The following is a 12500-nucleotide window of genomic DNA, read 5'->3' on the forward strand; positions in this document are numbered from 1 at the left end:
GAAGATCGATAGCGTGGCGGCTTCCGAGCGCCTCAACGACGACGACGACGACATTCCTCAGCCATTTGGTCGCATTTCCGTTCCGTCTCGTGCGCTTCGTTCCGCTGTTTCGGTGTGTCCTTCAGCTAGCTGGGGGGGTGTTTTAGGGGTGTCCTCGCTGACCTCTTACCGCTCTGCGTGCCGGTGTATGGGTGTGGGAAAAAGAGTGTACGAGTCTACGAGAGCCGAGAACCGCACACTTCACGGTCACAACCGTGGCGCGAGGATCTCATCGATCGCGAGCTCCACTCAAACGCACACTACTATCGATCGGATCGTTCATCGTTCTGCGCAACTCGGACCACGGCCAAGCGGAATTTCGAGCAGCAGCTCAGTGGATCCATCTTCTTTTTTTCTTCTGGGGAGCAACAGGATCAGGTGCCGCTGTCAGACCGATCTCGGAACGATTCTCAGTGCTGCTCTCGGTGCGAGACGACGTGTTGTTGTAGTGTTGTTGTTGTTGTTGTGTTGGGTGGTGTGCGCGCACGATCCAGTCCAGTCCAGTCCAAGGTTTCGTGGATCAACTCCGTGAGACCGTCGTGTGTACGGGAAGTGGACTACGACGATAAGACAACCAGGGAAACGATACCAGGAGAACAATAGTTCACGTTTTATTTTATTGGCCACTAGAAGCCTGTCACGCAGCAGGAATTTGAACGCCAGATACCGTAGCCACGAGCAGTAGTTGTCTTTCGTAAGCGATCTATCGTCGGAAAAGTGTGCAGTGGCAGCGAAGAACACGCATCGAAGTCAAAGATCGCGACCAGCTAGCACCGAACCAACGAAATCGTTCTGCGTTCTAGTAACTTGGAAGTGAGACGTTGGTGGACGGCTAGAGTGGCTGTAACAAGTCTCGAGTCTCCAAAAAAAAGGTGAATTAAACGTCTCTGCTCTGTTTACTCATCCCCCCGCATCATTCTTACATTATGATCTCGTGAACCGGGAAAGGGACAATGGTCCTTTACCGAACGGAAACTAGAACACAAGCAGCATCTTGAGAATTAGAGGAATTTTCATTGTACAATCGTTGAACCCCCGACACACAAATCGTCCGCAAAATGAGGACACACTCGCCTGTCTGTCTGTCTCTCCCTGTTCGTTCCGCATGCTGTGGCGCCATGCAGTATCTCAGATATCTCTGAGACTTGTGGGCAGTCAGTTTTCGAAGCAAAGCAAAGCGACGGATGCGTAAAGAATGCACACCAGCATTCGCATTGGCCACCGGACCCCTTTGTGGCCTTCCAAATGTGTGCCACCCTCGGAGAGAAAAAAAAAACGCGCGCCACTCGCGCTACCATCAGATGGAATGCGCAAATGTCGTTCCGGCAGAGGGCGCCCCAGTACGGTCGCACCGCCGCACCGCATCGCTTCTGAACCACTTCCTCCACCTGCTGCCGAATGGGAGATTAATTGCTTTGAAATGTATAGCACCTATCAGAGAGACAGAGGAAAGAGAGAGAGAGCGCGCGTTCGCAGACACACGGGATAACCTTGAGCAGAGGGAAAAAAGGGCCAAAGCCGAAACGTCCGGAACGTCGGTGAACCAGCGCGACTGTTTATTTCTAGCCCCGACTCCCGAAGAGGATCGCTCCGTTTGCACCCTGAAGGGAGCAGAAGGAGGAGGAGAAGCAGAGAGCAGAGTGGAACGTGGAAAAGGTCGAGAAAATGGTTCGGCCCTTTGCGTCTGTTTGCGTCGCGATGCGAACGCAGTTCATGCGGGGGGGAGGCTCTGTCTGTTACTCCTTTTTGCTTTCGCCAGCGGCATCGCTTGGTGATCGATTCCGAGCGTTACGTCACCAACACCAACATCACGATCGCAGTGACAGTGACACATGTGCGCCGCCACCACCGGCGCACAGCCGCCTGCAGTCTGCTGAAGAGTCAGTTTTTGGCCATTTCCAAAAATAATCATCTCCACCACACATACGCCGATACGCTCGTACACAGCATGCAAGCGAATCGAATGGCGCAGCGCCATGGTGCCCGGCCCGTCGTCACAACAGGTGGGGTGGGGTGGTGGTTTTTTGGGGGCTGGTGAGTCTGGTGAAAATATGTGGAAAGTCGGGGCCGTCCGTCCGTTCTTCACTCTCGTTCCTCTTCACTCTTCACGTTGTATGTTTTCATTGGTTCACCCTGTTTGACATGACAGATGGCGTGGTGTGCGGTATGGGGATGGGGCCACCTCAACCAATCGTAGTAGGTCCAATCGGTTACCATAACCTATCATGGAAGCGGCGGCTGCTAGCGCACACTCGGATGTGAAATGATTTCAAGTCGTTCGACGCCGCCATGTTGGTGGTTAGCTTATTTCCGGTGCGTGCGTCATTCCAGGAGAATGAACACCGCGAACACACCACACCACACGCGGAATTGGTGCCAATTGTTTACCGCAAATCGCTACCCGGCCGGTACGCCGGTGTTACTGAATGAATGGCGTCACATCGGCACCACCTACTCGTTCGTTTTAAAAGGTGTTGTCTTCCGCTCTTGCCAACCCACATCCGCGTGCACACAGCGTAGCGTACAACAAACAGGAAACGGATGTGTGAGATGAAAAGGGGGTCAACAGATCGAGCAAATGCCTCTCGCCGTGCTCCTCTTACCTCTTGCAGTTGGTTAGAGGTGAATGGATTGTCAATTGAACCGATGTGACCGACAGCCTAAAACCGTCGGTGCTGCCGGAAGCCGGAAGAAGTGTCATCCCCCCACCACCGGGTGAAAGTGATACCCCTGACCCTAACCTCGATTGTTGGGCACACACGCAACGTCCAACGTTTTGTTGATGGTCATGGTTTGGTGGTTTTTGGCTGCCAAAGTGACCGAGATGCGATCGCGCAGCTCCTCTGTTCGATTGATTGTGTTAAGCGAAATAAAGCGCGAAAGGCGGAGCCTGGCAGGCGGAAGAAAGGGTGCTAATTGAGCCACGCAAAGAATGTGAACTCATTGATGCATTACCGATCAATCGGTACGGTTCGGTGTGGTGCAGGACGGACGGATAGATCGCGTTGTGGCGCGTAAAGCGGAACTGGCAGCGTGCCTGGCTTTGGTGGGTGCGTACGAGTGTGTGCGTATTTGCATGCGATGAACGTAGTTCAAGTGCAACAATTACCCTGCAATTAAGTTTCACATTGAACCAACGCCATCGAGTGTTGACGGGGGAGGAGCGACGGATTGCGAAGCATAAACTAGCCCATGATCGACTCTTTTCTAATTTCTTTCTTTTTCGTTATCTTTTCTCTTCGTTTCTAACGGAACAACAGGTGACGCACAAGCTACAACACACAAACACTAGCAAGCAAGCAAGCAAGCAAGCAGCAAGCAGGAGAAGCAGCATCACCGAAAAAAGAAAGTAGCAGCAAGGAGTTGTTGGTCTTGGAAGAAAACTAGAAGGTCCGAAAAGGAAGAGGACCTTGAGTTGCGCCGCAGGACTCACAACTTGACCAAAAACCCAACAGAAACAGAAGGAAAGATCAGCATCATGATTCACGTGGACGAGACAGACCCGATGGGAGGTAAGCAGCGAGATCATCATCATCAGTGAAGCTTGTTGTGGTCGTAATGTATTGACATGCCGTGGCATTCGTACTGTAATCTTCTTTGTGTTGCGCTCTAATTTTGTCACCAAAAGAAAAGGATGAAAAACCATGGCACTCCTGTCACTCGAGCTGTTGCCTCTCATCACAATAACAACGCCGTTTGCGAATGTGCGTAGCTTCTCTCTCTCCCTATTTTTCCCTTTCGCCTACTCCGTACGTGCTTGCTTGGATGTTCCATTGCGAGCAGAACAAGATTTTGATTTATCGTAGCAAATGGAGAATGAAAAATGGAAGAAAAATGAAGAAAAAAAGGGGAAAAATTGAGAATTTTTACGGCCCACCAGGCGCCTCCATTGACGTCTACCATGCGCCTCCATGGCGGTAGCGATGATAAACGTGATTCCGACTGCAGCGTCGCACCCCTGAATGTGTTTATAATTCAACGAGCGCATTACCATTTTATAAGGTGCTCTTGCAATTCCCTTTTAATAAATTTACTAGACGGAGGGAAAAACTAAAAAAAAAAGAAATTCATCGCAATAGACACACGGGGATCCGAGCGCTAGTGCACGCGTACGTACGTACATATGGCAACCGTCCTGCGTGCCTTCCGTTGTAAACACACAATTTATTTTAAAACAATTTGCACATATAGTCCTCTCCCTGTTTTGCTCTTTTTGTGTCGCTGTGTGGGTGACAGACACACTCCCAAACAAACACCAGACTGGGTGATAGTACAGTAAATTAGCAAACACGGCAGAAAACACATCTGGCCACGGACAGGGGCGAAATCTTACTAGTAGGTGGGAGGTGTTGGGGGTAGAGGACACCCACCCACGATACCGTGGGAAGCACGGATGTCAGACACATCGTGGCGGCGATTTGTGCGTCGAAAGGCCAAGGCAAAAATGCCAATGCTTTCAGCGCATTAATTTACATGCTGCTGCTGCTGTTGGTGGGTGGGTGGAAAGGGTGGGAAAGGTTCTGTATGGCGTGTGACATAAGCTTCAAACGAAGAAAAGCGCGGAAAATTAATGAGCCACGAATGATGTCGATTCGATCGCCTCGGTTGCGACCTATCGCTCGTTTGGAATGTCTTTTGGAAAAAAGAGGAGCAAAGTACCATTCACTTTGCTAGCATTTTCCTGATCAATTCATTGACAAATTTCAGAAAATGCAAAGGAATCGAATTACAACTAATTCCAATTCATCCTAAAAATACATAGATCCTCCAACCCATCTTTCACACTCGCGTCTATCGCATCTTTCACACTCAACCAGCATCGGTATAGCAGGAAGTCAGCAATAGGGTCCGCAGTTGAGCCTGCTGGTAGCGATGATTGATGCAAGCAAGCTAAACATGGCGCGATGGTGCTGTTTGCTCGGTCCGTCCCGAAAAGATGTTTGTTCCACCCGTCTCACCTTCCTTCCTTCCTGCGCCTTCTAAACACATCCGAAGATGGATGATACTACCAGTTTGGATTCGGGGGCGATTTTTGGCGCTCGTCAGCATGGGTGGGAAGTGAATGAATTTGATTGAGCTGAACAACACAGGGCGTGCAGCGCGGCCTCGGCCAAGTCAAGGTGCATTGGACTTGGTTATTTTCCTTGCTGCTGGTAGCCTTGATTCTTTTCGTTTCTTCATCACGAAACAGTGAGGTTAGGGGCGGCCAATGGCCACTAAGCATTGGGGGAGGAAAAAAAAACATCAAAAAAAGCATGGCAATTTAAAAACAAATCCTTCAACCCCGTGCTGCACGGTTAGTGCACAGCACTCCATTTAGTGGGTGTGTTGGTGTGCGCGCTGATACGGCTCATTGAGATTGCAACCGATTCCCGAAATAACGATCAACCCGACCCAGGGTGAACGTGAAGACAAAAAGGCGACACATGGGGCACAGGAAATGACGCTTTAGCTTTGACCGCAATGCATAAGGTGGCAAATACGACAGTAGCAGTGCCCGTAATAAACGTCAACGTTGGTCTTCCCCCTAAAAAACCGACCCAAGAGGGCGTTGATCGTTACCAAAGCAACCGCGGTACCGCACGGTCAAGGTCACGCGGATAGGTTGCACACTTCCGCTGGGAAGGGAGTGCAGTTTGCCCTTTTTGATTTAATTAGAATCACAATATTTGCTCAACACTCGTGCAGTGGAGGTTATCTGTGAGGCTGTGAGTGCTCTGATGTTCTAATTTCATTCGCACCAAACGCCATTTAATGCTGCAATTAATGCTTTCATTTCATTGCCCATCGCCAGCAAAACATTCCCATTCGACAGGCCATTTTGAAACGGATGTTTATCGGTTTAACGGTAAAATTCCACGATCTCTGTCCGGCAATGATCGTTTATTGAAATTAGTGCGCTAGATACGGCAACGACAGTGTTTCGATTGGGTTGACACATTTGTCACCCTGTCAGTGCTACTGAATGTGGTCGCCGCTGTTGCCAAGGCATTCCTGCTGCTGCTGGTGCTGCTGCTCTCCATTTACGGTTGTCAAAGCGCAATTTAACGATTTGTTTCGTCGATTAGACGCGGCAGGAGATCAAGCTGTACGAATCAAACAGCTTTGCGGACATGAAACGAAACAAGTCCTTGCCCCGTGTAGCACTCTGGTGGGCCACTCGACTCGCTTTGGTCCTGTGCCAACAACGATTTCCTCAATTTAAAACCAGTACCGGTGCCAACGGTGGAGGACCGCGGACAGGGAAATGATCGAGCGACTTAATTTGGCCATTCACGTGCGCCAACCACCGCTGCTCACACTAGTTGATCGTCCCCCTTCCACCACGAAGTTTATCGCCGGGTGAAGGCTGACTCACCATTCGACGAGAAAGAGAAATATCTAATCGCACAGCGTGCTCGGACAGGGGACCACGGAACGCACACCGATCCGACGCTTGACGTAGATCGCGTTTGATTTGTTGATCGTGGAAATGTAAACAGAACGCACCGTTCTGACGCTCCGTTATCTAGGAGCTAACGTAAGACAACTAGGGACGATCTAGAGATGGTTCGGATTTTGACGCGTCTTAAGCTTCCGTTTCGGTTGTGCGTCGTAGTACGTGAAGTGGACGATAATTCGTGGTCCGAGCCGAGGCGTGCAGCACATGGCGGCGATCCGGAACGCGTGGGCTACTGGTTGGTGGTCATCTAATGGTCATTAGGGCCACGCTTTCCGATTGTGAAGTTTGAATTGCGTTTTCCCATGCTTGATCTTCCGCTCGTTACTGTTTCTTCCTCGCTCTCACTGTTTTGTTTCCGGTAAAAGTTTTGTGGATTTTTATATTTCTTTAACACTCCGACGATGAAATTATATCCATTTTCGTACGATTAGTAAGGTTTTTCGGATCAAAATTCAACATAAAATCTCATTTATAAATTCTAAAACACAAGTTGCACGAATAATCAGATCAATTTGATGATTCTACCAACAAAATATAGCACAATAAGTAATTTTAAATCAATTAAAAGTATAATTTCATCGTTTAAAAGCCAAACATGCAGTTAAAATTGATGTAAGAATTATTAAAACATTAAAACATGTCCGTGATCAAATTTCAAGAGTCTTTTTGAAATGAGTGTAGTCCCAGTAGACTATGGAATGATTATCTCAATTTCCCATGGAGCTAATTTTACTTCGCATATTTCATTTCATTGGTATTTTCATCACAAGACATTTCCTAAAATATAATCGAAAATTACCTTTTAAATTTGTAATTTCAAAGAGAAAACTGTATAATATTTGCCGCCTAGGAGTCTACTTTGTATTTAACCTCACATCTCCACTGCCAACTCAGAAGGGCAACTTGATGTACAGACTCACAGTTTGTTTGGAGTCGAGCGTTCAGTTCGAAAGTGAAACTGCACCACCCTGTAATCACCCTCACCCATTGTATTCGAAACCACAGCGCTCAGCACAACCGTCCGCACATGCCGATTCTGATTCGCTCCTTCTCTTTTCGCAGATGTACCCCCAGCGTTCCCGTACCGGGAGGTGGAGATACAGCGCGGTGTCGACGCCAAACAGTTGTACGAACTCAGCACCGAACTCGGCAGGTCAGTAGTAGTAGTGACGTGTAGACGTGGCCGTAAACGTGGACAGACAGACAGACACACAGTGCACTGGCGCCCTAAATTTAGAACCATTCCCAAGCGAGCGAACGGACGAGTGCCGTGTCCGTGTCCGTTTGGACCTCGGTCGATTGTCCATCTTTCATCACGCGGCACGGCGATTCGCACGAAACGCATTCCATTTGGCAAAAGATGATGGGCAACGAGGGCGCGATGGACGTGGCATTTGCTGTTCTCCATCGCAGCACCTGTTAGTGCCATCGTTGAGACGTCATTTTCGTCGTGTCGCCACCGCTCTTGTCGGTGGAGGTCGGTCCTGGCATTGAGGTATCACGTGGTGTACCGATGTAGTATCGAGTGTCGCGATGGCGGCACGTGTCGGCACAAAATTGCATTAGTTCCCGCCCCATCAGGTGTCATTGGCAGGTCAGCATGTGGTTGCGGAGCAGAAAGGAACAAAATCCTACAATATGTTAAACCATCGACTGAATCTCAATCTATCCAACGAACTCTTCATCTTAATGGTGGCATCATTCAATCTCAAATCTAGGCCGTCATCCCAGATTCAGATTGAAACGCTCGAATTTCAATTACCATCGACTTGGATGATTAATGTCAATGCTAATGTGCGCCAGTAGCCACTAGTCCACTAGTGCTCCAAATTGACCTGGCTGGTTGGCCTACATCGCGTTCGCTTTCCGGCGCTAGCTAATGATGGCGGCAGCCGGCAGACTGTCCAAATACCAAAAGTCCAGTCCGGTGTATCCGTTGGCATGCGTTTTTTGGCAGAGGGAAAGTGAGCAGGAACACCACGCGCTCTCAAGAATGTGCTCTCCCCGTTTGTTTCGTCGCCATCTTGGCGTCTGCCTTGTCAACTGTTGTTCGATCACTTTTGCGGTCCAAGCGAGCTGCGGAATTTTAATGCTTCATCTCTGCGTAATCGCTTCGAGCATTTCAGCTTCAGGGGAGAGAGACAGAGAGAGAGAGAGAAAGGTAGCGAGATTAAGTAAATTCCAAACGCGCTCTCGTCTGTCATGGGTGAGGTCGGTGACCGTGGTCAGCGCGCGGTGTGCAGTTTTCGGGCGGACCATTCATATGACGATCGGTTTTTTTTACCTTTTTGTGGATTCCATTTCCAGGGGAAAGTTTGGTGTGGTGTACAAGTGCAAGGAGAAGTGTACGGGCGTCCGGTTGGCGGCCAAATTTATCCAGATCGTCAAGAAGGGCGACCGGCGGAACATCGAGCGGGAGGTGCACATGATGAACGTTCTGCACCACGCCAAGATCGCCCAGCTGTACGCGGCGTTCGAGTTCGATCGAACGTTCTGCGTCATGATGGAGCTGTAAGTACCAACCGAGGGGTTGGGGGGAGTGGATCTGGGTGGCTGGTTCGGCGCTGGCAATCAATTTTCATCCCTCTCATCTCATTCGTCCATCTCTCCTGCCAGGGTGGAAGGGGGTGAGCTGTTCGATCGAGTGCTGGACGAAAAGTTCATCCTGACCGAGCGCGCTTGCTCGATCTTTATGCGGCAGATTTGCGATGCGGTCGCGTACATTCACGGCAATAACATTATCCACCTCGATATGAAGCCAGAGAACATCCTGTGCCTCACGGAGAGTGGAAACCGGATCAAGATCATCGATTTCGGGCTGGCCCGGGAGTACGATCCGGACAATAAGCTGCAGGTACTGTTTGGCACGCCGGAGTTTGTGGCGCCCGAGGTGGTCAACTTTGAGGCGATCTCGTTTGCGACCGACATGTGGAGCGTCGGGGTGATCGCTTATGTGCTGTAAGTATCGTGCGTTCCAGCGCATCTCGTTCGTGCTGCTTGGTGTTAATCTTGTGATCTTTTTGGCGCGGGCTAGTGTTTCCGGTTTGTCACCGTTCGCTGGCGAGGATGATATCCAGACCATGGGAAATATCACGATCGGACGGTACGATTTTCTCGATGAAGCGTTCGATAACGTGTCGGAGGAGGCGATCGATTTCATCAACCGTTGTTTGGTGAAGGAACAGAAGTAAGTATAGGTGGGACTGGGACCTAAAATTAGCTTTAGAATAAGGGCAATCAATTCAACAAATAAATTAGTAAAGCTTTTAATACTTTTTGGAGCTAATGCTGCATTAAACTACGACTAAAATTGCAGCTTCTATTACGGGGGGACTTCGGTATTTTCGGGCCAAAAAAGGTCCGTTTTTAACGATTTTTTGTGACGTAACCATTCAACTGTATTTTTTCAAGTAAATGACACAATAATCTACAACTTTTGAAGAATGTTTGGTATTGTTTTCACCTTCATTAATTGAAAAATTAATCCATGACATCAAATTTTAGTGGGCATGCCGTCGAAAAGGTACTTTTTCCGGTGCCCATCGTAGCGACATGACGGGTCATCTGAAATATACAAATCATTATTCGTTAGAAAGATTATAAGTTTATCTAGGTAGCCCTGGAGAGTTTTTGTTAATATTCCGATTTTTTAATTTTTGGCAGATTTTTGAAGTTGAAAACTTGATGCTTTTTGCGATTTTGCCATGAGAAACGAGCTTTATATAATTGTTTAAAAAAAATTATCTCCAATTTTCATGATATCTCGACGGGGCTACCTGGCAAACAGTGTACAAATTATGTGTTAAAAAATTCGAATCAATCGGCCCAGTAGTTTTTACGGTACGATGGGCACCGACTTTGAAAACGTTGGTTTTCAAACGCGGATTTTCAAAAATCTGTATCTTTGTCAGTTTTTCCTCGATTGATTCAAAACTTTTACACAATACTCTTGAAAGGATCAGCTTTCAGGGAAAAATGTTAAAAACGTGTTTCACAAATATAAATTAAATACCTAAGTCCCCCCTTAAAGTTATCATAATATTACCTCGTATTGAATTGAAATCAAATTTTTGTTATTCTCCTGTTGCCACCTGTCTGCAGAGAACGTCTGACGGCCGAGGATGCACTGAAGCACAAATGGATCAAGCGGAAACCGCAGTACACCCCGACCAATCGGCGACCATCGATCACTACCTTCAAGCCAGTTCTACTGGAGAGCAACAACAACAGCAGCAATGTCACGGTAAAGCTCACCAGCAACTAAAAATGCCAAACCACTAATACTTCATTTGTTTACCGTCCGTAGAGCAACGAGATCGACAAGGACAACCTAAAGGAGCTGGTGGGGAAGTGGAACGAAACGCCGAACAATCGTTACACCTTCGAGCAGGACACGGAGAACATCATTTCACCGGCGGGCGATTCGGTGCAGCTCCGGCGGCCCACCCTGCCCGAGCTGGCCGGTCTGCCCAACCCCGGGAGCCGCCGTGGTAGCATAGCACGGGGTAAGCTTCACGTTCACGCCCCAATGGCCCCTTTGCCGATTGCCGTTGCCTTGGGCGCTTTCTCTTCGTTGCGTTACATTCGTTGACGGTTTACGCGATCGCGTTTCCATCCACCCATCGTCATCACCATCATCATCATCATCAGAAGGAGGAGGAGGAGGGTGAAGCTAAGCGATTTCGCGAATCAAACTAACATAGCCAATCGCAATCGCGCTCAGCTGATCAGGGCAAATTGGCATCCCCTTCAAATTGGAATCGTGCTGCGCCACCCCAATCCATGTTGCCATGTTGCATCGGCCTGCTTCGCTCATGATCGTGCATTGTCGTCAGATGTAGATACCATTCGCCGCATTCGCCGCCATCTTGATTTTGTACAAATCTGCCCGAGGGGAAGCGGAGGGGGGGATGGGATAAAGCAGCATTGACTAGACTAACTCTCTCGTCTTGTGTCTTTCTCCTTCCTTTTTCTCCCTTTTTTTTCTCACACAAACATACGCAACACAAACCGCGCGCTGCTACTGCTACTACTGAACATGAACTTCAACTTCGTTTGAATGCACATTTTGGTATTGAAATTTTGCACTGAAATTGCGGTGACAGATCGGGATAGCAAACGGAGCATACTGTTGCCATTGTAAACCTTATACGATACGACACCTCTTAGCTCCGTTAGTTTCGCTGTAAGCTCCGTTAGCTAGATACGCTAGAATAGGCTAGAGTCCGTCAGTCAGTAGAGAGCTAAGGAACCCTTAAGACACAGACAACCATTTAACCATTCAGCCAATCAGCCAACCAACCAGCCAGCCAGCCAGCCAGTCTCTCTCAGATTTACTGGACTGGAAAGGGCGGCGCAACCGCTCGAACTCGAACGGGGCTTCGATGAAGACAAAACTGCTTCTCTCCATCCTGCAGAGAGGGAGAGTGAAGTTTCCCATGCCGTGGAAATGTAATTATCCGTTTGGCGATCCCGATTGATGATTCGTGTTCGTGTTTTCGCTCGTTTTTGGGGTGTGCGCCAGAGTTAATGGCCACCGTTCTGTTTTGTTATTCCACATCCTTTTATGGGCCCTTTTAACCGTCACTTTCGTGTGTCACTACTAACGTGCATGCGTGCGTGCCTTATCCTTTACCCACTCCCCGTCGTCAGGCTAGCACTTATGGCCAGAGTGGCGCTGACGGGACTAACTCACTTCCATCCAGTAGATCAAGCTGTAGTACAACCGACAACAACGCCTTCATTGGGGTTGTTTTAAACGAAATCTAGTCTTTACTGCTTCCATTCCAAGTTCCTCTGTACGTAGGCCACTAATCGTACATTCGATACCTTAAACGGGGGACTAAGGTTAAAGCCGGTTCAAAATAAGCGCATTTTTTGAAGATTTTTTTAATGAAGAAACCATTTATCCTTATTTTTTAAAGTGAATGCCATATTAAACTAAAACTTGTCAAGAATATTTGACGCCACTTTGGGGAAGATTTATAAACAACTTCATCCATGGCATCAAATTTTAGGA

General features: G+C 48.4%; 1 protein-coding gene across 4 annotated transcripts in view; it reads left to right on the forward strand.

Moving 5' to 3' along the window:
* Positions 1–407: 407 nt before the first annotated feature.
* Positions 408–12500, forward strand: part of LOC126577007 (calcium/calmodulin-dependent protein kinase type II subunit beta) — a 15392-nt gene continuing 3299 nt past the window's right edge. For 2 of the 4 annotated variants that reach the window (XM_050238355.1, XM_050238357.1), the window contains exons 1-8: positions 408–911; positions 3300–3551; positions 7544–7634; positions 8789–8992; positions 9098–9439; positions 9516–9668; positions 10583–10724; positions 10788–10986. In XM_050238355.1, coding sequence (XP_050094312.1) covers positions 3518–3551; positions 7544–7634; positions 8789–8992; positions 9098–9439; positions 9516–9668; positions 10583–10724; positions 10788–10986 — 1165 coding nt within the window. In that variant the 5' untranslated portion in view covers positions 408–911; positions 3300–3517. Of the gene's footprint in view, positions 912–2988; positions 3090–3299; positions 3552–7543; positions 7635–8788; positions 8993–9097; positions 9440–9515; positions 9669–10582; positions 10725–10787; positions 10987–11625; positions 11933–12500 lie in introns of those variants that run through there. The other 2 variants (XM_050238356.1, XM_050238358.1) reach the window with 2 other exon arrangements.

This window comes from Anopheles aquasalis, chromosome 3 (assembly GCF_943734665.1).
Source record: "Anopheles aquasalis chromosome 3, idAnoAquaMG_Q_19, whole genome shotgun sequence".
In the NCBI taxonomy this organism is placed as follows: domain Eukaryota; kingdom Metazoa; phylum Arthropoda; class Insecta; order Diptera; family Culicidae; genus Anopheles; species Anopheles aquasalis.